The 27,377-nt window shown below is 41.8% G+C and overlaps 2 protein-coding genes across 4 annotated transcripts; both read right to left on the reverse strand.

Moving 5' to 3' along the window:
- Positions 1-946: 946 nt before the first annotated feature.
- LOC131083619 (alcohol dehydrogenase 1) lies at positions 947-11,724 on the reverse strand. The gene is made up of 9 exons (XM_058024473.1): positions 11,707-11,724; positions 8,728-8,829; positions 7,395-7,533; positions 6,280-6,367; positions 5,952-6,171; positions 4,999-5,259; positions 4,367-4,502; positions 2,676-2,814; positions 947-1,256 (listed from the first exon to the last, which is right to left on the reverse strand). Exons 1-9 carry the CDS (start codon positions 11,722-11,724, stop codon positions 1,232-1,234), a joined length of 1,128 nt encoding a protein of 375 aa, XP_057880456.1. The 3' UTR covers positions 947-1,231.
- Positions 11,725-19,049: 7,325 nt separating this feature from the next.
- Positions 19,050-26,451, reverse strand: TRMT10A (tRNA methyltransferase 10A). Of its 3 annotated transcripts, none has more exons than XM_058025110.1 (8): positions 26,406-26,451; positions 24,973-25,276; positions 23,815-23,977; positions 23,317-23,388; positions 22,832-22,906; positions 21,706-21,855; positions 21,037-21,142; positions 19,050-19,733 (listed from the first exon to the last, which is right to left on the reverse strand). In XM_058025110.1, exons 2-8 carry the CDS (start codon positions 25,245-25,247, stop codon positions 19,567-19,569), a joined length of 1,008 nt encoding a protein of 335 aa, XP_057881093.1. In that variant the 5' UTR covers positions 25,248-25,276; positions 26,406-26,451; the 3' UTR covers positions 19,050-19,566. The 3 variants fall into 3 exon arrangements, with proteins under 3 accessions (XP_057881093.1, XP_057881091.1, XP_057881092.1); XM_058025108.1 differs by lacking the exon at positions 26,406-26,451 and adding an exon at positions 26,309-26,391; XM_058025109.1 differs by lacking the exon at positions 26,406-26,451 and adding an exon at positions 25,943-26,164.
- Positions 26,452-27,377: the final 926 nt, after the last annotated feature.

Below are 27,377 nucleotides of genomic sequence, written 5' to 3' on the forward strand. Positions count from 1 at the left end.
CTCTATGTTTGGATTGTTGCAAACTGTTACCACTCACCTGTCTCTTCCCATTTATTCTGTATTCATACTTAAGAAATTAAGGAACCTCCCCTTTGTATAATGGAAACAAAAAACTTGATGCACGTTCGTGTTTCTCCACTCTGTTTCCCAAACTTCAGAGGCATTTGTATAAATTGGCCAAAGGTGTTAAACTACACTGATCAACAACTAAAACAGCCTCAAGAAAGAGGCATAAAGGTAAAAAAATGCCAAACCACCAAATACAAACCATAACACAAAACAATAATATGCCTGTTTTACATAAAATATCTGGGAGTGGTAATCTGGTAAAATACTGAGTGGTGAGACATTCTACAGTACCTAAGTCTATGGAGATTCTCAGTTCAGTCGAAGAAAGAACAGAGATAATTTCTCCCAGGCCGAGCCTGGGAATCTTAGAGGAAAGAATTAAAACAACTATTATCTCTCTTTCTGTAACTATTATTAATAGTTATGGTTCTTCACAGTGTGCTATTCATAGTCACCAGTAGTGTGAGATGTTTCTACTTTGAGACCAATCAAGTATCACTTTATTGAGTCACATTATAAGAGATCCATTACTTTCATTAAAGTTAGCCTTCTGATCCACCTGAAGACTGGAATCTTTCTTTCCATCCCTGACTTGACAGTGTCATAAGTCTATGATTTACTTTAATTATTGATTCAAACACATGGTCACCATAAATTTTAATTTCTGCTATATCATTCCTTGCTTATTAGGCACTGGAATGATACAGTCCTTCAGGATGGATACACAGTTCTAATCTAGAGTTTCACTATGCTGAACTGCAGGTACAAATTTCTTAAGCTTGCAGTGTTATGGAAGCCTAAACAAACAGCGTATTTCCTTTTTATTTTATTAAAAGATTGCATATTATAAGTAATTTGTAAAAATCCACATTTTTAGAACATCTGTGACAGGAGCAAGTCCTGTAATTCATAACTGGCTATTAAAATTGCAGCACAATATAAAGAATATAAAACAGGAATGAGGAGAGGGAGGTAGTAGGAAAAAGATGGTTTCATTTATAAATTCTGTTCTTGAAATGTGGGGTTTGAGCTTGATTCTTTTATTCAAGGGCAGTGGTAGATCCTTCAGGAAAGCCTTGGTCTGCATTTCATGTAAGTTGAATTGGAGGACGGTGAAGTTCATACTGGTGCTGAGCCATCCGCTGCTTAATGTCTGGGAATCCTAAAATGTCAGGACACTGCGGATGCTGCAGTATAAGAAGACAAGTTAGTGACTAGAAGATCCCCTGGGCTGGCATCAGCAGAACACTGCTGTTTTCTCTTGTAATCTGTGCTATTGCTGTCAAACAGGTACTCCCTTCCCTGCCTGCCCTCCCCAGCCTGCAGCAAAATGACAGAACAGATGTGCAAACTTTGCTGCAGATGTGGAGAACAAAATTCACAGAAGACTGCAAAGCCCTCACTGATGAAGCCCAGGGCTCCTGGTAATTTATTACCAGCTACAGCCAGAGAAGTTCCTCAGAGAGGGGCTTGGACACATCTTTCCAATTACAGAGTAACTGGTACAGCTTACTCTGCTCTGAAATGCTGAAGTATTATACTCCGTAAAATGATCCGCTGTGACGTGCCTCCATCTTCAGGATGACTATCAGTATCTTAGCAAAGCTGCTGGCATCTCTGTCCTCACCACTTTTCCATTTGTTATCCTAAAGACTAAAACTAACATTTATAGCCTATGTAAAACAAGGACAGTCAAAAAATGAAGTGTGTGCTGCATCTTTACAACCTGAGAACAAACCTCAGGGGCTGAAATTCTGCTGTTACTTGCTTTTATATTCAGAGTGAGGAACATCTAAAATAACTGCTAGCAAATGACAATGAAAAGAAAACATGAATGTAACTCTTCAGACTCTGTAAGTTATAAACATCTAGAACTTTCAGAGGGTAGTCTCCACACATACTAAGATATACAAATCTATTTCCTACTTCTGCTAAGGACAATTTTCAATTCCCATGGCGAGTCTTGTTAAATGTCTCTGTCAAAAAATATTTCCAATTTCTTTACCCTGAGAAAACAGTCTGAGCTGAAATTTCATGTTATTTGAGGAATGCACAAGAGCTAAATTCCGAGTTTGCAATGTATATATATACCAAGTACTTTAACTTTTTAAAAGCTCTGATGCTCAAGGTAAAGTACCCAGTGACTTTAGACCAGTTGGACTGGGATTGTGTTCCCTAACTCACAAGAGAAATTGGCTATTTCTGTGTTCCTGCTCCTCATCCCGAAATGTTTCTTGGAATATGATGTAGCTAACCCTTGGCATTCAACAGCTTGGCACGCCTATGCTCCCTTGGTTGTGCGCTTTTTTCCAGTGAGTACTGGGACTTCCTCAATTGTGCAGTCTTTTCTCCCTCTGCCACCCAGGGTCTCTGCTCAAACTAGAATCTCAAACTAGAAAGTTCCTCTGCAAGGGCCCGCTGCATTTCAGAAGCTGAAGGTTTACTGACTTTATGACTCCAGCTGCAGCCCATGGGAACACACTGGGAGGGATTAAAGGGCATGCTGGGCTGCCTTCCCCATTCTCTGCCATGAAGTCAGACTTTGTCTTACCATAGAGCTCCTTTAGGTTATTTATACAGAACCTTTACAGTGAAATTATGCTTACCTCTTCCCTGTCCTTAAAAGATCAAATCCTTCATTGATCTTTGTGAAAGGTAGTGTGTGGGTTATTAGTGGATCCAGAACAAATTTTTTCTTCATGTAGTCAGCAACCAGTTTGGGAACTGCATCTTTACTCTTCCAGCCTGAAAAAATCCCCACAGAAAATGCACGATGAAATTAAATGCTTCTGAAAATTCATAAAACCAAGGGCAGCTTATATTTTTAGATAAACTTTCTACGGCAGAGTAATGGGATGAAATGTGACCGCATGGCTTTACCTTTGTAACACAGGGTGCTAGCAGAAAACATGGGACAAAGTGCAGCTATTCCACATATGGCAAACCCAGCAGACCAGTACAATTGTCAGTCTTTACAGAATCCAAACTTTCCCCCACATCAAACACTTCCAACTTAATCACGTCACACAAAAGCCAGAGTGCTGACATCCATGTTGGTAAGTTGAAACTTGATTGTCTGCTCAAAAGTGGGGAGCGGGTGGTGGATGTGTCTCTCTTTTATTACAAACACCACCAGATAAAGTGTCATAAATAGTAGAATGCCCTTCCAGAGGAACCTGATTTTTCTCTGCTATTTTATTCAGGTGTCTTTTTGAATACGTAAGAGAAACAGGTCATGAGTGAGAAAACCTGTTGTTGGAAACAAGTTTTCTGTGGCCTTTGAGTTCAGTGAGCTAGGACTTGCTGAGTGTGGGACTGCTGAGAGAGCTCCAAAAAGAGAAAGAATGGGAAGGGACTCTTGGCAGCTGGCCAAGGGCTAAGCAGGGGGTCTGACCCCTGTGGAAATCAGCTGAGTATAAGCCCTGATGTCCTTTACAGTTCTGACTCTCCATCTATCCTGCTATCTCTCCGTCTCTTTCTATTCCACTATTGCACTTGCTCTTTTCCTCTCCTCCCTCTGTCCTCTCTCCCTCTTTATGATTTTCTCTTTTTTTTTCTTTTTGCTTTATTTTCTATCCTTTATCTCCTTTTTTCTCTCTCCTTCTCATTTTTCTTCCTCTTTATTTTTATCTATCCTACTCCCTCCCTTCCCCCTCATTTTCCTTTTCTCTTTTGCTTCTCTCGCTTTTCTCTCATCTTCCTTCCTCCCTCCTTCCCTTCCCTTCCCTTCCCTTCCCTTCCCTTCCCTTCCCTTCCCTTCCCTTCCCTTCCCTTCCCTTCCCTTCCCTTCCCTTCCCTTCCCTTCCCTTCCCTTCCCTTCCCTTCCCTTCCCTTCCCTTCCCTTCCCTTCCCTTCCCTTCCCTTCCCTTCCCTTCCCTTCCCTTCCCTTCCCTTCCCTTCCCTTCCCTTCCCTTCCCTTCCCTTCCCTTCCCTTCCCTTCCCTTCCCTTCCCTTCCCTTCCCTTCCCTTCCCTTCCCTTCCCTTCCCTTCCCTTCCCTCCTTTTTTTCTTTCCTTTCCTTTCTTTCTCTTTTGCTCTATTTTCTGTTTTCTTATATCTCTCTTTGTCTCTTCTTCTCTTCCCTTTCTTTCCCCTCCCTCCCTCCCCTTCTGGTTTTTTCCTTCCTTGACATTATAGTTCCCATAATTAATTCCATTTCAACTTCTTTATCAGCAAAACAACCGTCAATACTGCTTCCAATAATACAGCCTGAGCAGTTAATTTCATGTATCCTGTTTCAGTCAAGATGATTTACAAGTTTCTCAAGCCAGGTAAATCACATCTTTCCAAGTCCTTACCTCCAAAGACAGAGCCTTTCCAGCTGCGGCCAGAGAAGAGGAGCATGGGATCAAAGGTGATCTTTTGTGCTGCAGGGGGCACTCCCACAATCACACTGACTCCGTAGTTATACTGACAACAGGCCAAGGCTGCAGCCTGCATTAGAAACAGAGGGACACCCAGGGTCAGGCAAGATTTGTCCTTGGGGCACAGAAGTTTGAATTCCATCTCCTCCTCTCATGGCTCTGCTTGAAATTTTTTTGTAGCTGAAACCACATAAAAAATTGTCCATTTTATCTGCTCACACCATTGTATCTGCTCTCACTGGTGTTAAGTATATCCTAGCTTTGCTCTTCTTGCCCATTTTGTCTAAATTATTAGTGATAAGTCACTTTTGGAGAGCATGAGAAATATTGAGAAATATGTGACATGTAGCCACGCTGGGGTGGCCAGGGCACTACAGTGAAGTTCCCTTTCCTAAATTTCTGAGTATGCTTCTGTCCCTGCATCTCACTGGCCCACAGCTGGACTTCACAGGTTTGAAGCGAGCTTGGTACTTGGCCAGTGGCTCCCAGCTCGTCTTCATCCTCAGTGCTCGGTGGCTTGGTGAAGGGAGTGCTGCGGAGTGTCACCCCCTCCTTTGGTGGCATACCATGGTATCCGTACGGCCAATGACCTCGAAGGAGTAGTCCACACCCCCGCTGGTCATTTCCGTCAACACTTCATGGATGGGCTTATTGAAATCTTTGGGGTTGATGCAGTCAGTGGCTCCCAGCTCCTTGGCCTTGGCAAACTTGTCACTGTTGATGTCCACGGCAATGATGCGGGAAGCCCCGGCCACCTTGCAGCCCATGATAACGGAGAGGCCAACTCCTCCGAGGCCAAAAACGGCACAGGTGGAGCCTGGTTCCACCTGTAATAACAACCATGTAAACATGGCATAATGTTACAGGCTAGGGAAACTACCTTGCACTTCCTCATTGTCAGCAGGATTTCACTTAAGCCGCTTCTTGCAATTTAGAGATTACCTGCTGAGAAGGAATTTGCACATGTATACCCGCTAGTGCAGTAGCCAGCTGTACTGTTATAATGCTACGTGTGACTAAGAGTAATTCTCCCTAAAATACATTTCTGAGACCAGGTTTTCATTATATGTCTCAGCTTCGGGTTTAGACACACCTTTTTTTTATGACGCTTTATATTCCAGTGGTGTTAAGATCTGTAGTGTCACTCAACTCCTGACAGTGCCAGCTCTAAAACTCACATTCATATATTGCTACAATTGTGAGTGTTGCCTACATGCGTTGCTTCTATCTATTCCTATACTTTAGTTACAATAAAAAAAATTAACTCTGTTATAACATTTTTCTAGGAGTGATAAAGCTATAAGGGAAAACACTATAGATGGTAATAAAAAATTTTACTGGATTTTGAATTGAAGACTTCTGAGTACCCTAGAGACAGAATCTGAAGTAGCAAAGAACTGGTATCTTCTTTCCACAGAGTCTGTACCTTCTCGCTGCCATGCTGACAACCCACTTGCAGGCTACACAATCTTGAATAGACACCACAAAAAATATCAGAAACACCCAGCACAATATTTACCTTGGCAGTCTGCAGAGCAGCCCCGTAACCAGTTGAAAATCCACAGCCAATTAGACAAACTTTTTCCAGAGGAGCAGAGGAATCAATTTTGGCCACAGCAGATTCATGCAGTACTGTGTATTCAGTGAAAGTACTTGTACCAAGAAAATGGTGAATTGCTTTTCCTTTACAGGTGAATCTCGTGGTGCCATCAGCCATTAATCCGCCACTTGTACCAAGACTGTTTGAAAGATGACCAGAAATAATGGCAAGTGAAACTTGTTGATAGTAATCAATTTTGGGTAAAGTCAAATTAAATTAGGGTTGTAAATAATCCAGAAAAACTCACTCAGTTTTACGGCACAGATTACTCTTGGTGTTTAAGCAGTTCTGGCACTCCCCACACTGTGGAACAAAGAGTGGAATAACCTTGTCTCCTAGAAATAAAACAGTAATGACAGAGGATTAAAAAGGCAAACAAGAAGCATGCAGGTAAAAACATGAAGTAAATGTATTTAGTCTCCAGGCAAATATACACTAGGAACACAGCCATGGTTTTATTTCCTTCTGCTACATTTTTAAGATGAACCATCTCTCTGTCTTTTATATAAAAGACACAATTAGGGCAAAATTATTACAACTAATTTTGATATGCACAATTTCTGGTGTCTTTCCACAGAACTGAGTGTGACCTATGTCATAAAACCATGTTATTTTCTCTTAATAATTTAACCCTTGTTAGAATTTTTTCTGTCCAATAAAAGTGTAGAGGAATCCCATCTCATCTTGCAGCACTTGGCTGAAAATTGTCATCTTTCACTGACTATCTATGCACTGTGGTTCAAAGGGAGCAGGGAGAGGAGCAGCTGGTCCAGATGAGTGTCCTCAGAGCAATCCAGCCCTCAGGGAAAAGTGCTGCCTCACCTGCACTGGTGCTGCCCACATGCAAAGCCTGCAGGCAGGGTGGGCAACCCAGCTGTGCCCTGGTGCTTTTAAAGTGAGGTAAGACCTAAGTTCTGGTCAACTTAAGTCAATGCATTCTTTAGCTGTTAAGAGAATTAAAAGGTGTTTGACTTATTTGTCATTTAGTGCTTTGCTTTGCCTTATCCTTGAGAAAGGTGAGCCACATAAACTGTTCAGAGAACCTGCAGCTAATGCCTGATTTCACATGAACAACAGCAAAGACTCTACGTTCTTAGTCCCACAACAGGAAAAGCACGATGTAGGTGGAAAGCAAGCTGCAGATGTTTTTTGCCAAAACCAAAAGAAATTGAGTAGAAAATCTGAAAGTATATTTGGGACACAGAAAGGCATAAACAGCAGGTTTATATCCTTTGAGGTATCCTTGAAAAAACTGAAATTGGAATATTTTCCTGCGCAGTAAAAAGACTCACAAAAGAAATAATCTTTGACTTGAGGGTCTGGAAACTTAGCACAGGATTTGTTTTCAGTGCTGTTTCATACCTGGCTTGACTGCAGTCACTCCCTGCCCAACACTCTCCACAATACCAGCTGCTTCATGCCCAAGAATTATTGGAAAAGGCATAACCAGTGCGCCAGTTATCACATGGTCATCAGAGCGGCAGATGCCAGTGGCCACGATCTGATTCACAGGAAAGACAAGAATATTTCTGCTTTTAACTGTGTCATGTCATATATGGAAGTGAAATGATATTCTAATTTGGAGAAGCCACTTGCTTCTCCCCAAAATCCAACATGCACACAATAAATCTACAGGTAAAGCAAATTTAGCTGTCTAAGATTTTCATGGTGTTTATTAGTCTTTAATCCACATGGCAATGTCCCTTTGTGAATCTTTGCTATGCAGTACTGAGCTGTATAGGGAGTCCAATGGTTTTTCTGTAGAACTAATGTTCTAGCAATACAATTATATAGGGAGAACAGAGTAAATTAAATTATTCCTGATATTTATATATAAATACTTAAAAAGAAAAGTGTGAAATATTTAAAGAGTGTGAAATATTATATAAATATTATAAAATTATGTAAATACAAATTACCCATCACATATTATTGATAAACATATAAATATTGTGTATTTTTGTATTTATTACATTTAGATTATATGATAACATATAATAGATATTTTATATAAATCATGTATTATAGAATGATTTTATATTATAGATAATTGCACAATAATTATATTACTGTGCTGTGTATATATTTTAAATATTTGTATATATTACATTAAAAAATGTAGGCTACATAGTGTTTTATATGACATTTTGCCTTTTCTTCCAGCTAGAACAGCACTATTTCTTTTGAAATATTCAGGTATGTGTTTACAACTTTTATTCTGACAAATGGATTTGTCAACCCCATGACAGGGTTTTACTCACGTATGTAACACTTGAAACTGCTCAAAAATTAAGGCAGCTGCTAAATTCCACTGAGGCCAATATCCAGGTAAAAAAGGAAGCTCCCAGGCCTAATGAGCTACTTCCTAGCACAGATTCAAACAAAGTAAAATAAATTTTCTTGCTCCACACTACAGAAAATTCTGATTTTTGCCTTGTATTGTAATTTTTTCAGCCTATTAGAAAAACAGATGTCAGTAAACAAAAAATACAACCCTGAAAAAAAATTTTTTTTTAAAAGAACCTCATTATCAAATTAAGGACTTTAAATGTGTTTCATAGAAGCTGACTGATTAGAAACTACTTTCTAGTAGAATGTTTTCTGACTGGGTTTAAAAAATTTATAGAACTAATTCCGATTAAAAGCAAGATAGAATGCAAGTCATAGGAGGTGTTTTAAATTTTATTTTCAGTACCTTTACACGCACTTCATGTTCTTTTGGTGGGGCAACTTCCACATCCTCAATACTGAATGGTTTGTTGGCTTCCCACAGCACTGCTGCCTTGCATTTAATAACCTGCAAACAGAGCAAAGAAAATGGGAATGGCATTTGCATTTTCAAGTCACCACACAGATTCTTCCCTTTTGCATGTGAAACTCCTGCTCATATTTGTGTAGATGAGAGGGAAACTACAGGGAAGAAAACCAAACCAAGCAACAAAAAAGTCAACACCAAAGGTCAGTGTAAGCCTGCTTTTCCCTTCACCAAGATCATGTCTGACTTTGCTCATCATTCTGTCACTTCTGTCAAGTTTTCAGCTGCATCATGTGTAATAGTCTCCTAGGTAATGGGATACCCTACCCATTCTCATTGCTCCTTTGCTAACTTCCTTGGTCAATTTCTTTTGCTGTGTTGGATTACTTGTCTGCATTTCTATCTTCCTGAAGATGGCACACTAAATGATGTCACTTATCAGGCTGTGATGAAGTCTGTATTGCCTAGAACTGTCTGTGTTGGGAACTGACAAAATTGCTAAAAATGGAATTCAGAGCCTAGTACAGCTTTATAAAACTTCTAGTAGAGCTCAAGTTCAGGCATGAGGTGATGGCTAAAAGGACACCTGTGCAAACTGATGTAGCACTACACAGAGGTAATTTTGAACAGTCTCTTTAATTGCAGTATTATGCATGCTAAGGTACCCCCCTTCTCAGAAGGGATACTTGACTCAGGTGGATTTACTACCCAACTATCCAAGACAGTTTTTTTTCCATCTCTTAGACTGAAGTTTGTCCATTAACTCTTCAGGCTTTGTCCAGGTAATGGCAGGCTTTAGGGCGCCTCTGACCATCTGCCACTGAGAGAAAAATCCCCTCAGAAAAGAGCACTGTCCACACCTCATCCCAGGCTCTCAAACAGGTTTCCACCCTGCAACCTCAATCCTAGTGTATTCAAAAGCAGTGGGACCTCTCTGTCCCCATAATTGCTGTTCCTCCTTGGAGGTGTTTGAAGATCTCATTCTAGGTCTTTAAACAACCCCAGTCCCTGAAATATTATTTTCCTGGGTGACACACTATAAAGTCCTCAGTCCTTCTGTTAAGTCTACTGACTGCAAGTGTCCAGGTGACATGATCTTGAAAAGGAAACAGAGGGGAATCAAATCTAGGATTTAGAAGTTTAGCACATGCATATTTATCACGTGTGACCAGGACAACTTAACACCAGCGTGCTGCAAAAGTCACAGGGGAAAACAACAAACAAACAAATGTTTAGTATCAAAACTTTTGAAGTAGAAGTAGAAATAATGTCTGATTACCCACAAACTGAAAACTGATAACAAAGAAAATAATTACTAGGAAATTCTAAACAAATAAAATAGCAGACTTCAGCAGCTAGACACAGAAGTGGGGTGGGCATAATGCTTTGAAAAAAAATGCTTCAAGAGATATTTGCACTAAATTTAAATTTAATGTATAGATGCAAGTGTGATTAGTGAAAAATTCACAAGTGTGGTCAAAGATCACATTTCAAAGGGCACCAGCTTACCTAAAAAGGCAATATATATATTTGTATTGTATCCCACATAACACAGTGATGATCCCATGACTTGCACATGCAAAGCACATGTAGTGTTTCTAAGAACAAAGGTCAACAAGTGTGGATTGCCGAGAACAAACAAATCTCTCCTATAATGAGACATTATTAATTATGTATTGTTCTGACTGCTTAGTCTCTGTGAGCTTTTATGGATTGCAATAGGGTCCCACAGATGCAGCAACAGCACAATATCACCCACCTCATCTGCTAAGACAAGCACTGCCTTAACACTTGTTTCTCTGCTCCTGTGTTCTACCAGCTGTGTGAGTTACTGCAGGGGGAGGGCAGGTGTAGAAACACACCCTTCTGCAGGACACACATTATGCTGTTTGGTTCCATAAATTGCAACTGTAACTCCCGTGTTATTCTCAGATAAACATGGTGAAATCAAAGCAGTTAAGCTATATCACAACCCTTCATTTACTGATCTCCATCCTATGCTGAGTAGGGGACTGAACTTGGTGAATTTACCTACAGTAAGCTACAATTAATTTTGTATTTGCAGTAACTCAGAGTTAAAGAGCATTTTTTCCTCTCTCTTTTGGTTTTAGAATAGTGAAGACGGCTGGCAGTAACAGCAAATGATCTTGGTGCTATCTTAAGACACATTCTAGGAAGGTGCCTGCTTTCAGTTGTTTTCCGTTTCTAGTTGCATGTCCCTTAATCCCCCTTGCAGATCCCTGGGTGCCTGTTAGCATCTTGCCAGCATTGCAAGAAGGAACATGTATTCGTATCAACCTCCATCTCTCTTGTAATCTAATTTCTCAAGATATAACTTGAGTCACAGTTCAGTATTGCAGTATTGCATTGCATGCGAAATTTACTTCTGGAGTTCATTAACTAAAGTTTGAGACTTGTTATATGCATATTCAAATTTAATAACTGTCCTAATGGCAGCACAATTCACCCTGAAATTTCACACAATATTAGCTATATCTTCTTTTTAGACAACAAGCTGATAGAATTATAAATAAACTAAAAATAGTTTAAAAAATAGTTTAAACTGTAGGATCTCAGAATGGAAATAAATACATTGATCTAAACATTTAGTACATTCTATAATATTTTAAACTATCCAGAGATTAAAAAGTTTGCTAACCCAGACAGGATGTTATACTTATTCTGGTGCTATTACCTTATGTTTCCTCAAATAAACTATTGCCTTGAAGAGTTAACAACCATTTCCTGAGAAAATACAGTAGCCTGCAAATAAAGGCAGCTCTTCTGTAGCAGCTTCATCCTAAACTTTAATCTGTGCTATACCACCAGGACTTACAGTGTCCCTGCAAAGAATTCACATTTAAAAATGCATTACTCAGCTGCAGCAAAGAAATTTTCCTAATACAAACTGTTGCTTACTTTGCCTGCCGTGCTCATGTTGACCGCTGTGTCTGTTTCAAAGCTTGCCACCGCTGATTTCCCGCACCAAGAACTCAGTTACCCGCAGAGCCGCTGGGTTGCTGGCACCACAAGCCCTCTCCAGCACACGGGAACCTGGCTGTGTGAAGTGCTCCCACAAGTGGACTGCTCTGATCTTTTAGCCAAGCCTCCCAGCTCAGAGTCCCACCCCTTAATCAGAAGAAGTGCTAGAATGAGAGTGAAGCACTCATCGGATTAAACCTCACTCTTTCAGTGCTTCCCTCTTCTTGACTCCTTTGTCACGCTCTTCCTACCCTTTTTTTGCAGCTCACCTGTGGTTGCCCTCAATGTCATGGGACAAAAGCAACAGCCCTGGTTAGAAGTTATTTCCCTTTTTCCACCTCCCTGGAAGCTGATCTCCCAACCCACTGCTCTCAGGGGCACTGTAGGTGCAAAGAGAAACGGAGAGAGTGGCTCTTGAATTCACAGCAACAGGGACACAGTGAGAACATGAAGGCTTTGCTGATGAACTTTGGTGACACTTGTAAGAGCCCAGCTAATCCAGGAAGACGTGGGATTGTGCAGGCTGCTTAAGAATCATACACTGACTGTGTGCCTGTGGCTGTATGTGCTCCTGAATTCTTCCTGTTACAGTCCGGCTACTCATTAATCTGTTGGAATGGCTTTCACTTCACTGTGTCCAAGGACAATGTGCCAATCATGCTGAGGGCAGAACAAAAATCAGTTAAGTCAGAAGTGCTGTGACAGAATGTTTCTTACCACATGGAACACCCTGCTTGTTTTGTGCTTGACTGTTGGTTCTGTCAATACCCACAAGCACAGCCCCATCACTGCTCACATGCCCACACACTTCCCCTCTCCAGGTATGACACGTTGGTGCAAGGGACTGGGTGGAAGTCAGCACTGCATGCCTTTCCTGGGGACTTCAAACCTCATCTATTTTTAAATTATGCCCAGCATCCTGAAATCAAGATTTTTCTTTCATAAACAAGTAAAAAAGAGATAAAATGCTGCATATAACCTTAGTAGTAATTACTAAGTATAGCTTTCTCTCATGTTTACCTGTATGACTGTAACTAATTCAAGAGATTCTTCTCTTCCCTAGTCATACTGGCTACTCTATTTCTGATCCAGGCCAGGAAGCCACTGGCCTTCTTGGCCACCAGAGCACATGCTTACTCATGTTTAGCTGCTATCAACCAGCACCCCAGGTCCTTTTCCTCCAGGCAGCTTTTCCTGTGGTGCTGCCTGGGGTTGTTGTTACTGAGGGCTGGACTTGGCACTTGGCCTAGTTGAACATCTGTGCCGGTTTTGGCTCGTGCAGAGTTAGTTTTCTTCACTGTGGCTGGTTTGGGACTGGGTTTTGGATTCGTGCTGAACATAGGGCTGATAATGTAGGGATTTTTCGGTATTGCTAAGCATGGTTTATAGAGCCGAGACCTTTTCTGTGTTTCATATGGCCACACTGGTGAGGAAATCGGGGGTGTGTGGGAGGGGTAGGTCTCATGGTCTTTAGGCAAAAGGTGACAAGAAAAGAGACTGCACAGGGTTCCAGCGAAGCACGAGCAGACTTGCATAACCATGTTGCAGAAGTTGCTTTATTTGCCTTGCTCTGCCCAATTCCTAAAGATAAATGGGGGTGAGGCTCCAGCTGAGGGCATACATGGAATGGCCCTGGAATGCAGGGAAACCAGAGTGCCACCCCTTTACAACTTGCTTGCACAGGCCCTCAGCTGAACCCTTTGCCAGAAAATACTTAGCTGATCCCTAGATCTCTCCACTTTTAGGCCTGTCACTATGAAGAGAATTTTTTTTCTGTGTTTATCTATATGTTGTGCAATTAAAATCTCTTCTTTCTGGTGACCAGTGACATGACCCAAGGGGATGGCATGAAGTTGTGTCAGGGGAGGCTTAAGTTAAATATTAGGAAAAGGTTTTTCACCTATAGGGTGGTTGGGCACCTGAACAGGCTCCCCAAGGCAGTGGTCACAGCACCAGACTGACAGAATTCAAGAAGGGTTTGGACAATGCTCTCAGGCAAAGGGTGTGACTCTTGGGGCTGCCCTGCACAAGGCCAGGAGTTGGACTTTGATGCAGGTCCCTTCCAATCAGGATAGCCTGTAATTCTATGGGAATATGATACATAATTCCTTTATCATTTTTTTATCTCAATTTATCCAACGGAACATGATGCAGTAATATCCCCTCTCCAGTTATTTATTAACCTCAGCAGATTTCAGTGAAATGTGTGTCAGAGGCTGAAGACAAAGAGCATACTGGAGGTGTTCAAGGCTGGTGAGCCTGCACACAGAAGCAGTGGGCAAAGGCCTGTTCTTGCCACTCCAGGTTATCTTCACTTGGGGACTGTAACTTGGGCAAATGTTAACATGAAACATTGACCATGCTCAGCAGATTGTAGCCATAGCTACAGTTTCTGCCTACAAGGCACTTGTAGCAAAGTGGTTCTTTGCTGCCACTTCCCAGGCAGCACAGCTTGCTTCCCACTCCTTACTCCTGCCAGGGCTGAGCAGCCTTGCCCTGCTTGCCTGAAGCACTGCATGATGTTGACTGCAGGTGAAGAGAGCCAGTGCTTTCTGAAATAGCTTTCTTGTAATGAAAAATTAGTTCTGCACTGAACATGGCTCTATTTAACAGGAGACTATTTTAACCACAGCTCAAGTGACTCTAGCTCTTCAGAGAACAACAACAAAAAAGTTTTTAAGAGCAGTTATGCATCACAGATTTAATTGAAAAATAATAAAATGCATACTAACTTTAGCTAAAACTTTAGAATTTTTAAAAATAGTTTACTTCTTCCTTATCTACCATGTTGATTTTTAAGCTTACTAAAGTTACCTTTGTTTCTTTCCGACAGTCAACTTAGCTGTTAAGAAAAATAAACCTTCTGGGGGGGTGTTTAAATTGAAAATCCAGCATTTCTTCCTACTGTGTGATAGCAATTTCCAAGTTACCCTCTTATGAGTCACTTCTGAAGAACTTGGTAACACAAAAGCCCTGGAACACACATGTTAGCAGAAAATAGGAAAAAAAGAGCAACATTTCTGAAGTCCCACCCTACACAGTATAGAAGCTGTGACTGCTCCAACTCCTTTGTATTTTTCCACCTGCACATTTAAGAATGTCCACAAGATTAGGTATACAAAACCCTAAGTGCAAGTGCTCATTGTTATTGAAGCACAGAGATTGAGCAGAACTAGCTGGCAGGGCCCTTCAAAAAGTTTAGGGATTGTCTGAAGATTATACAAATGTGCATGACATGGCAATGGAGCTGAATTAAGCACGTACAGGATGTCATGCAGTTTTGTGAGAACATGAACAAAGACATCCAGAAGTAAACACCTTTCCAAACACACACAGGAAATAAATCAACTGCTCACAGGACAATGCCTTATTCATTTTAGTAAGCTGAAGAAATGCTAAAGCTGAAAGGTGTAAATTGGCTTGTGGGTTTAGAGCAAGTACTAGAAGAATTTGAAGGGGATAATAATATTCAAGGAGAGTACTCAATCAAGCATCAACACCCCATTTTTAAATAATGCTTTTCTTCCTTTTAGGCCTCTTATCACAGACAAACAAGGCAAACAAGAAATTAAAAAGCACATCTTACAGTACTTGAAGTAAAAATGCAGCAAAAGGGAATAAAAACAAATCAAACATTTGATTACTTGGCTTTAGGATTGTCAGTAGTAGATGCTGTTGTTCTAGCTAACAAAGCCACCTTCTTGGAAGAGAGACAATTAAGGCACACATTTCAAAGATGGGCCAAAGTTTATTCAGCTTCAGATTTGGAAGTCACACTGAAGTCCACCTCTGCTTTTCAGTAACTAATAACTTAGGATAAGAAGATAGTGTGCTTACTGATAGCTTATTTTAAAGCCCTCCTGCAGAATAAATGGATTCTTTACAGTAATACGAGCCAATACCAATAATAGTGCAGTGAACCTGTGATCTTCAGTGTGATCTACAGCACAGCCTGAGCAATAAAAAGTTCTGTTTAAATCAGAGAAACACCAAACTCTTCAAAATTCCCTGACCTTTTCCTCAAGCTCTAAGGATTTTAGGAATGCCACATCCTGCACCTGGTAGTCACATTGCCCCAAGACTGCCCTGAGTGCATGTGCCTTGTCATGCACACAGGATTTTGGAATAACCATCAGTGTGGATCCCCTTGGACAGCTACACCCCTGAGCTCCATGCAAAACTCATCATCGTTGTCAACTTTGTGACCAAAAGCCTCTGAGATGGGGCACTTCAGAGAGGCTCTTTTCTACTCAGGTACTCTTCTGCACGTGATTCATGTCTAGAATCAAACACTACTGCTCCATAAGCAAACATGGAGCACTATGGGACATATGGGACAATGAGCATATGGGACATGTGGAAGCCAAATCATAGGCAAATTGAGCTGAATCCAGGAAATGGACAAGAAGGGGGAAAGTACAGCAACCTGAAGCAGTACAGTGTTTGGGAAATTGTCACAACATGGATGCAGATAAACACTGCTGAGGTTCCTGACCTCAGAAATCTGAACCACGGAGATTGAGGCTCAGTGGGAACAAAACAGCAGGATTATTTATGGCACCTTGCTGTGGCCTCCCCACTGAATGCAACTAAAAGAAAGTTTGCCTATTTCAGTGAGGTTTGACTTTCTGCCATATCCCCTTCCTATTTTCTGTTTCTTTCTTTTCAGGTTCCTTGAGCCATACCTTCTTTATTGCCTTTCTAATGCTTTCCTACACAGGTTTAAAGACCTCTGGATATATTCTGCTGCCCAGCATTGCTGAGCAATAGTTCTGGGAGTACCTGAAACTTTACAAAGCTTAGGGATGAAAGTCAGAGCTTTCTTAAGCTCAGCAATGACGCCTGGTGGCGTTTCTTAAGCTCAGCAATGACACCAGGTGTTTCACGCCTGGTGGTGAAACACAGGGATCCTGCTCTAGAGCTGTGCAGAGTGTTTTTTTAATGTTCTGTTCTTCAACATTGTGGCCCAGGAACAAATCACATTGGAGATCTCTAAGTCTTGGTTAGACAAGCATGTCAGAGCTGATCTTCACTGAGGACAGCAGTGTGAAGCAGAGAACTTCCCAGTGTGTTTTCCTACAGTTGCATTAACTTCATACACCTAAAGCTGGTTCAAAGAAAGATCTTTCTGTAAGTGTCCAAAAGCACTGTATGTAAATATTTATTTCTGGCATCAGAAACAAATTCCTTGTAATTTCTTATTATAAAACAGTACAGTGATTTATCTCTGCTTCCAGTGTAATGCATTTGTAGGCCATGCCTGAAATATGAAAGTGACCATCTTGAAAATATTGAGAGCAGCCAGGTCTGTAGATTGCAAATGAAGAATAAATGTGCTTTCTTAAGTAGCATGCCACAAGCTAGAACACCAGAGTGCCAAACACCGCTATAACTTGTACACACTATGTAAATCCAAAATGAAAAACAATTAAAAGTCCTCATCCTCACAGTGAAGAATTTCTTCCTAATATCTAACCTAAACCCACCCTCTGTCAGTTAAAAGCCATTCCTTCTTGTCCTATCACCACCTGTCCCTGTAAGAAGCCCCTCTCCAGCTTTCCTGTAGGCTCCCTTCAGGTACTGGAAGGTGCTGTAAGGTGTCCCCAGAGCCTTCTCTTCTCCTGGGCTGAACAGCACCAGCTCTCCCAGCCTGTCTGCAGGAGAGGTGCTCCAGCACTCTGAGCATCTTCATGGCCTCCTCTGGACTTGCTCAAACATGGGCTTCATATGCTGTGAGCCCCAGCTCTGGCCACAGCAGTCCAGGCAGGGTCTCAGCAGAGCAGGAGGATCACCTTCTTTGAGCTGCTGTCATGCTTCTTATGGTGGGGGACAGGCAGACCCCACTGTGTGGGTGAGACAAGCAACACATATGAACAGGCAGCAGCCACTGAGCTGTTGTGACACAGTGCAGTTGGCATGAGCTGCCTCTGAACAGCAATACACCCCAGACCATGTTTTCTTTCTATTTCTCCATAGACAGGTAAGCTTCAGATTTAAACAACTGAATTTTAAAACACCTGGATGTGTGTATCTTATTTCACTGGTAATGTTGTAAGGCTGTGTTTTAAGTTGAGCAACAGTTCTATAAGATGCTTTGGAACCCTTTCAGCATGTTTCTAAAAGCCCCCAGTTTGTCTGAGCTCCTATACTCTCAAGCCTGAGTAAATAAGGCACATGTATGAAATGGTCTTAAGGAAACCTTGGACAGACTGAAGAGTCTTAGATCAGGTTTAGTATGTGCTACGTGGATTAACATGAGGTTCTCTCAGCTGTAGAGGCGTAATTCCTTGAAATGTTACACATTTCAGTTAGAGAATCAGTGTTATACATGCTGGGTACACTTATGCTGCCTTTTTTGTTACAGAAATAAAACCAGCAATGCTTTTATGAAAAGGCTGATCTAGTTTCTGCAACAAAGCAATCACACTTTTGTAAAGCCTAAGAAAAGCCTCATGGATCTTCAGTAACAAACCACAATCCATCCTTTTAACAGAATAAACTTTTCTATTTGCCTTTTAGAAAGCATAGAGAGAAGGGCACTAAGTGTAAGTCATAACCAGCTGTGTGCCAAGCCTTCACTGACCATAGGGAGCCACAGGGATCCCACTTGCAGTCTCCACTTGAAAGCAGCAGCAATAAAGGGAAGAAGAAAAATGGGCAAAAGGCAAATCATAGCTGAATCAGCCCTCTGACTGCAGCTCAGCAGAGAGGAGCACTTAGGGTGCCATGACCTCAAGCTCTTCAGGCATGAGAAACCTGTGTGAGAGGTGCACTTATTCAGGCACTGCAGCCACCTGGCTACTCCCTGGAGAAGAGAGGGACAGGCAGGCTCACAGGGCTGAAGCAAAGCCTCACTTCCAGGATGTCCACTTCACTACTCTGCCACAGCACTGAAGTCAGGGGATGAATCAGAATCAGAACGTCCATCCAAGACTAAGATTATGATTTTTTTTTAAAGGAAAAATATTTGATAGACAATACAATACATACAGGATCCTGTGATTACACAGTAATACTGAATCTGAGTGACCTGTAAGGAAGAGTTCCTCTCTCCTGGTGTTGTTCTGAGGCCGTGTGATAAATTTTGCTGAGAATCTGAAGGAATAATCAAAAGTGATTGAATCACCTCACTGTGCACCCTGAGCCTACCAAGGCACAGGATTTGCACCTGTGCTAACACCCAACCCTCTCAAGCTCAAGTATAAAGCACTGGCTTAACCCCACGTTCATACTTCACCTACTGACCCCAGCTGACTAAACACAATAGATAAATCAGGCAGTTCAGTTGCTTGTGATTCTGTGTTGAGATACTCAGGAAAATCAGAATTTTTGTTTTGAGTGTTCATGCACACTTTGCAGCAGGCACTAGTGGTACAGGTTTTGGAACCAAAGGAGCACTTGTCATTCACTGCTTTTAAGAAAACTTTTGTTGGAGACAAGAATGTATACATTAAAATATTAACTACTAATGCTCTTGGAATTTACATCCAACTTGGTATGTATAAAAAATAATATTAAAAAAATTAAATTAAACAGCTTCCCTGGGAAAAAATGCAGCATTTTCCATTAATTTCTTTTTTTCCTCTCTCTTTTAAAAAGCTATTATATTGAAGTTTCAGGGCAAAACCTGCATTTAACTTAACCTTTCATGCACAGAAACAGCTCTGGGACTACCGAGCACTGAGACAATTCAGCATTACAAGTGCTGCAGATGGTCTTTGAAGTAAAACTCCTTCCTGCCCCAGTTTTATTCCACAAACTGCATGTCTCGTCATTCCCATCATCCAATTCTGAAGCCTAGCTGCTGTCCGAGTCATTGTCTTCATCTTCTTTCCCAGACAGAGCATGTTTGGATGAATCATTGGCTTCTCCCAAAGGAACAGCCCCTTTCCTCTGTGGCAGGACACTGAAAAAGGCCTCCTTCCAGTCTCTCTTCTCCAGGTAAGCCAGGATGATCTCAAACACTGCAACATCAGAAAAGCCCATCAGCTTTTACAGGGAGGTAAGTGAATTGCTAATAGAAACACACCCCCAAATCCGTCTTTACAGAGGTTTAGGTGCATGCTCTTGTGGCTTCTTTAGAGCAGAGCTGATGAAATGCAGGCAGGAACAGACACTGCAATTCTGCTACTGCTGCAGCCTGAAGCCAAGCACAGCTCAAGTCTCCAGCTGCATGGCAGTATTTCTCTTAGGAACTGAGACAAATACTGCAGTCTCACCATGCCTTCTGTACAGGCACCAATGCTTTCACATGTTTGACAGGAATCCTGCTGTGGATGCACTTGATTAAAGATTTTGACCCCTCCTATAAATAGCTCTAATTAGCTCTTCCTTTCTATATAAAGCAACAGTGAAAGATCCAATTTTAGAAACATGTAAAATCTTACAAATACATAAGTTTTTCTGATAATTTTTTGGATAATTTTTAAGTCCCGTGCCATACCATATTCTCCTCCATGCTTAAATAATCTTATTATCATGCAAATGCCAACCTCATTAATATGGCACTTTCAGAAAATGAAGTGATCACTGAGCAATGTGTTAAATAAAAAAATAAACTTGAAATAAAGTAAGGTAAGTTAAGCTAAAGAATGTGCAGTGGGGCATAATAAAGACATTGGCACCATGTCAAAAATTTCCATGAAGGTCTGAGTAGGCTGCATTTTGCATGTATTTTTGTTTAATGACACTGAAAGACAATCTAATAATAAAGTTGAAAGTTTAAAAGGAGCAGTATTCAAGGCTTGGTTAAGTTATTAATACTTCAATCAGAACCAGGAAATCAGGTAAAAATACAGTTATGAAAGTTCAGTAGCTGGAGTACTGCTGATACCAACTGAGGAAAGTCTACAGGTACTGAGGGAGTTACTGCTGAACAAAGCTGTTGAAAGAGGTGAAAACCTCACACTCATTCATCCTCCCTTGGCATAAAATACAATGTTGGATAGTTTCCAACATTTTACTCACTTATACAGTAAACCTGGAAACAAGACCAGGATGGTAAGAAAGCCACAAGTAATCCTCAGACAAGCCAATGGGATACAATGTTCACGTCTAAATGGCTAAGATACTGTCATTTACATTTAACCATATCTACACTATTTAAAGTTCAGGGCAAATAGTGTATTCTGAAGGCAACTAAATTCAAGAAGTATCAACATAATAAAACAAGGTTTAGGCATCTGCACTACAGTGCAGTGGGTTTGAGGCGTGACTATTACAGGTACATTCTAAAACAATGTAATTGTTTTGTGATTTAGAACTTACCATGATTGACAGCTAACACTTTCCGACTGTTCATTTTGACAAAGTTTCCAAGTGGGAGCTGTGCGTGACCAATTCCCTGCTCTACAGCTTTTCTGTAAGTAATTCCCTGGGGAAAAGACACCAAAACAAGTGGATTGAGAATTACTGTTTCAGATGAGCCCATACAGATTCACTACAAGTATCATTTCCTGGCAAAAGTTTTGCCTGTTGCTGCCATGATGTTGCTTTAGAAGCTGGTTACAAAAGAAACTTAACCAGATTGGACAGCACCTTCCTCAAGGGCTACCACCACTGGAAAACTCACTACTTTATATGTATTTCACATTGTGACCTGTGGTCAAAAGGATTGTAAATGAAATCTGTTCATGCAGCCGCAGCTCTAGAACCATCAGCTGTTGGCTGTTTTAAAGGCGAGCTTATGTTAAAGTACAAAGCTATTCAGGTTGTAGTCACTCAATATTTTTTTCAGAGGAAGAGTAAAGAATAAGAAAACTCTGGAACACAAGACACTGCTCCCACCACAATTGTTTTTCACATTTCTTCAACATTTTTTAAAATTCTTTTTTGAAGAAGATTTCTCATTATTAATTATGTTAGTTTACACATGAATAGCAATAATGTCAAATAAGGTGCCAAAAAAAGCTGCAAAGGAACAGACCCACAGCTTACCTTGTGGTGATTGTGATCCACCAGTCCTCCAATCACATAGGCTTTCTTCTCATCAAGCTCGCTGAGAACGTCTGGGGAATCTGAGGTAAGATATACTAGGTCTTCTTTCTTTATTAGCTCACTATAGTGCTCTGTTCTAATTTGGATATCCTCAAAAAAAGGTAGTCAAAAGAAGTTACATTCAACTGATGAATTGCTGGCCAAGCTTTACAGACCCAAGATGGGACTGGCAAAATAAATCCAACAGTATGTGGTCATTCCAAAGTCCTCCTTCACGTTCAAATACGTAGCACAGTGCAGACTGATTTTCTGTGTAAACAATCCAGTCTCTAGAGCACTGATTTGTAAAAATCAACATGAAATTTTCTGAAACCCAGAAGAACTTTACAAGTCCTTAAGTTCTTGTGATTCCCGTCAAATGTTGCCATATTTCTCCTATGGAGCCAAGTAGTTTTCAAGCCCATTAAAAAAGTGAACCCAGAAGCAAACGCTTAGTTAACATTACTTGTTCAGTAAGAGAAGTTTCTGCTAAGCTCTCATGGAGAAGCTATTGCACAAAAACTGCTGGAAACAGCACTGCTTTTATTTGTTCTAAGTGCTCCTCCTCTGCAGCTGTTGGAATAGTGGCTTAACAGGGAGTCACAAGGAAAACCAACAAGAGCTTGACCACAGGAGAAGCGACTTCTCTCCAGAACGCTTCAGCGCTGAGAGGCAAGGTGATGAAAGTGAAAGTGCCCACCAGAGAACCACATCCCAACTGGCTAGTCTTGTTTTGGACATGGATAAAAGAGCACTGCCAAGACAGACAACTGCTGGAACTGCCTAAATCAAGGAGTCCTGCTTAGTCTATCAAAAATGGAATTTGTTTAATAAAAATGAGTGAAAATGGATCTGTGTGTAGCTTTTCAAGCAAAAATCAAATCTAGATTCCAGAGAAGCAGTCTTTGGCTTATTAAAGTTAAATCAATTAAAAGGACAAAAAGCTACACTTTTTCAAATATGCTATTGCTCACATGTATTATTACAAAAACCCATGCGGAAAAAAATAATGTTCTTCACAACTAACAATATAGTTAACAACTACAATCAAGACTTTAACTTTTTACAGAAATACTCAAATATTCACCTTCCAATTCACCCATCCTTTGTCATTTTCATTCATGTTGGTCTTCAGCTGTCCCCCATGGCTGGTCAAGTAAAACTTCAAACAGAACAAACAAGAGGTACAAAATATAGAAACGTCAATTTGCCACAATCTGTTTCCTCTCTTTCTACCCTTAACTGTTAGCTAAAAGTCTTAATATTTTTAGATGGAAGTGGCACTAGGGCCATATTCATATAGTTACTGATACATTTAAAAGACAAATTCAGTGACTTTTTAAAAAATTTGCCAGAGCTAAAACCAAGAGTCTCTTACTGGCACACCTGGATCTGGCACTTTTCATCTGCTTGCACATACTGTTCTATATATAGGTGTATCCTTATAACATGTGGGTGTTACAATAGAAATAATTTTCTTATGAAAGAGGCAGCTCAAATATTTTCTTTTCCTACTACAGTTCTCATGTTTGGTACTTGGCAACAGTCAGCGTTCAGTTTGTTCAAACTCACCTGCACAGGATGAAATGCCTTGCGGTTTTCTGCGTAACATCTCTGAATCTGCTTGTGAAGCTTCTTAACATCCTGTACACAACACAGTTTGTTTTTATTTAGTCTTTTATACAGACCATCACAAAATGCTTTATCATGAGCCAGTCAGAAGCCAAAGAGAGAAAAAGGAAGCTTTTAACTGGCTAAAGTGACTGGAGAGTATGGGCATCAGATCCTGAGAGGAAAAGCACCCATTGTGAGGGGATTATGCTGACAAGGAGAAACACACATCTTCCACACAGGTGTACTTAGACACTTCTATGCATTGTGCTTGATTTACATTATTCTAGGGGAAAAAAATTCACGGGGATTTAATGAACATACAGAATTAATCTGAGGAATCAAACAGGTTTATCTCTGTGACAACACTCAGTCTGTAACCCATGGGAAAATCCTGAGAACATACAGTCTATATTTAAGAGAATTAAATATACCTAGTTAATCTGAAGTTTCTTTTACCTTTAACACCATCAGGTCATCAAAGCTGCAGTCCACGATGAGGCGAAGCGTGCTAGGAACAACTTCCCTGCGCATGCACTTTCTGCCATTCCCCTCACTACTGGAATCCAATTTTGACTGACGTTCTAGTTTTCTCTTCTGGCGTTTTTCTTTTCGTTTCTGCCTAAGTAAACAAACAAATCAATCCTCTAAAAGTGCTGCCAACTCTGCTGAGGTACTGTGTTGTGCACACAAATGCAGACTTCCAGGGCCAAAGTGGTTGTCCTGTGACTGTGATAGTTTAAACTCAGCCTGTTGCCTGCATTTGTGCCACACTGAGACCAGCACAAAACACACTCCCCCCACCTTTGTGAAGTTCTGTAAATATCTATAGACATCTGACACAAATTCAATTTGCTTAATTAACCAAATACTGGGAGTCTCATGGATTTAAAGGTGTTCTGAGTCAAGTCTCGTAACAGAACTAGCCAAAAAGTAGTTTACACATGAACAGCAATCACAGTATCAGGATCAGAATGAGGAAGACAATTTACATCCCGTTTCACTGCACAGTTTTTCAAAAGGCTTCTGAAGAAATTGTTCCATCCTCCTGTCCTCCTGACAGAAGCAGGCAGTTGGGAGATCAAATTTCAGAGACAGCAACAACCACTGTCTTGGGAAGGAGGACGTGGCAGTCAGTGGGATAAGAATAAACCACCATCAGCACACCTGCAGATACACTTTCTCTCAACACATCAAAACAGAAGCTCTATATAAGTCAGCGTAACTTGTAGCACAGCACTTCATGTCTCAAATGCGGCTACTTTTATTCAGTGTCTTTGTAAGAATCTCAAGTCTGACAGCACCAGGAAAAGAGGAACAAGGCCACACGTTCTGTCTCCCTTCTAACAAATAACAACATGCACGTTTGAATCCCCCCTCACATCCTCCTGAAGCCGAGGAACAATTCTAGTATGAGGAGGGGACGCTTACCTCTACAGCCTCTTCCAGTGCAGACCAAGTAGCCTGGGGCTACTGCTTTAAACCTGGTGTGGGAGAAAACTGGTTCAACTGCCTTGATTTGATGAAGCAATTCACAAGCACATTCTGCTGACACATCGTTATTATTAGCACTAAATATTACATGGGAACCATGGGAAGCTGCTTTGCAAACCATACCTCCGTAGATCTTTCTGTTCTTCCCACTGCTTCTGCTTCAACAGCTTCTTCCTTTGCCTCTTGGACATGGACTCAAGGCATTCTTCCTTGCCTGAGCCTGCCTCCAGTCTCTCTACTGGATTGTCATTTGACTTCACCTTTCCGTCCACATCAGGAACTTCAAGGAATGGGGTATTTTCCATTGGCACCTCTGGACTCTCTGTGGGTGACTCAGATGACATTAGCTTTTGGCTGGGTTTTCTGACTTGTTTGTCAGCACATGCCGGATATTTCATTAAAAACAATTCTTCTGCTCACCAGTTCTCTAGGAAACAAAGTGATATAAGTGTCATTAACAAGATGCTTAACTAGAATAAACACCACTCAACACCTACTATAAGCCTGAATAAAGAATAAGAGAAGGCCTTTTTTGTTTGTTTAAAGCCTGTGCAAATAATAACATGGAACATTCTAAAAAGATTGTAACCTATATTCTGAGAGTCTAAAATTCTGCCTGCTAGATCTGCAGGTGGTGAATAGCTTCTGATTAAAAACTTTGCAAAAGAACACCAGCATAAATTTAGGGAATCATACTGAATCAAATGCAATAGAACAAAAAGTATTAGCAGGACGTGTACACAAACACAAAAAATTAAGGACGTGTCTTACAATATAACTACAGCAGCATATTAGAGAAATATGTAATATAGAAGTATGTAATTTTAAAGTGACTAAAGCCATTTGGGGGGGAAAAAAAGAAGTATGAACGAGCTGTACTCCTTCAAAATTGATTTTTATTTCTCCCGAAAACAAAAGACACTGGCCACTAAAAGACACTGGCCACTGTCAGAAGACAAACACAAGTAAAAGGATGAACAACTGTTATTCAGCAAAATACTCTCAGTTCAAGCCAACTACAGTTATAACCACTCCTTTCCCATGGCTAGCACGATTTTTCCGCACTAGCAGCTCGTCTGTGCTCGACACTCACACAATTCCCCAAGGACAACTTCACCGGAGAACGCTGCATCTCCACCAGGCAGGAAACAGCAACCCCCTGCTGCCTGCAGCGGCAGCACAGACAGGACACACAGCGCAGCAGAAACCCAGCGGAGCTTTTGCTGGCACATCCCCATTTCCCTGTGTGAGGGCGTTCGCACACGGAGTCCTGCACACCTGCGCACACCTGCGTGCCTGCATACGGGCGCACAGACACACAGACACGCATACGCATACGCATACGCATACACACACACACACACACACGCAAGCACACGTGTATCTACACACGGACACGCCATACGGCCCTCATGACTGCAGAGGGCAGGCCGCAGGCCCGCGGAGGGCCGTGACCCACCCCGGCGGCGGGGCCGGGCCGGGCGCGGTGCGGGTCCGCGCTGAGGGCCCCTGGGGGCCGCCATGTTCCCCCCCGCCCCCGAGGGGCCGCAACGTACCCGCGAGCCGCCCCGCGCGCGCCCGGCGTGGGAAGGGGCGGAGCCGCGCACGCGCAGGCGCGCGCGAGAGGGAAGCAGAGCGGCGTCCGCGCGAGGCCGCCGGGCTGGGCGCCCCCCAGCGGCGGGCGGTGTCAGGGCGCGCGCCACCTCCCTCACACCCCCAGCCGTGGCTCTGGGGGCTCCGTGGGGATAAAGGGCAGCGAAAAGGAAGAGAAAAGCTTATTTTTATCTGATGGTTTGAGTTCAGGCAGGGGCCAGCGAAGTATTTTTGGCTGGTGGCATTCCTCCGGGCAGATCTGTAGCTGTCCCCGGCAGTGCCGCGCTCCCTCCGCCCCCGCGGGAGAGGGCCGCGCCTTCGCGCTTCCTATTTTTAAAGGCCGCCGACAATTAGGTTTTTAAACTCCGGTGTCAATGTCCAGCGAAGGCAGTGAAGTTCTTTCACTGCCAGATAACTTTACGAAAGAATGCTGCCCTGTTTCAGGAGTCGGTTTTGGAGACTGGGATGATATTCTACGGGAACAATGTATGTTGGGCAGCCTGAGTATGTAGATGTCTGTTTGCCCCCGGTTAACGAGGCACACAAAGTTAGCAAACACACGAGCGTGCGCTGCCATAATCCCCTTTCCGTGTGCATCAGTGTTTAGCTCAGGTTTCATGGGTGCCACATATACACACTCGGACAGTTTTAGTGCTGGTTTCGGGTTCGCCACAGCTGTGTTGCACTCACAAAACTGCGCGGTGTCACTATAGTGAGACACTGACCTTTCAACTGCTGCTGGAATTTAATATTTGCTGTAGTATTTGATCTAATTTGTGATTCCTGTTCAGTGCATTGCTTTAAAAATAGCTAGATTTGCATTTGCTGGGGTCTATTTAAAACCTCACTCACGTTACTATTAATATCTAGCTTGACACGCCAGCATCATAAAAGCCCAAATGCTCCAGTCTCCCTGTGGAGAATCCTTTGGTGTT

This window comes from Melospiza georgiana, chromosome 5 (genome assembly GCF_028018845.1).
Source record: "Melospiza georgiana isolate bMelGeo1 chromosome 5, bMelGeo1.pri, whole genome shotgun sequence".
Taxonomy (NCBI): Eukaryota; Metazoa; Chordata; class Aves; order Passeriformes; family Passerellidae; genus Melospiza; species Melospiza georgiana.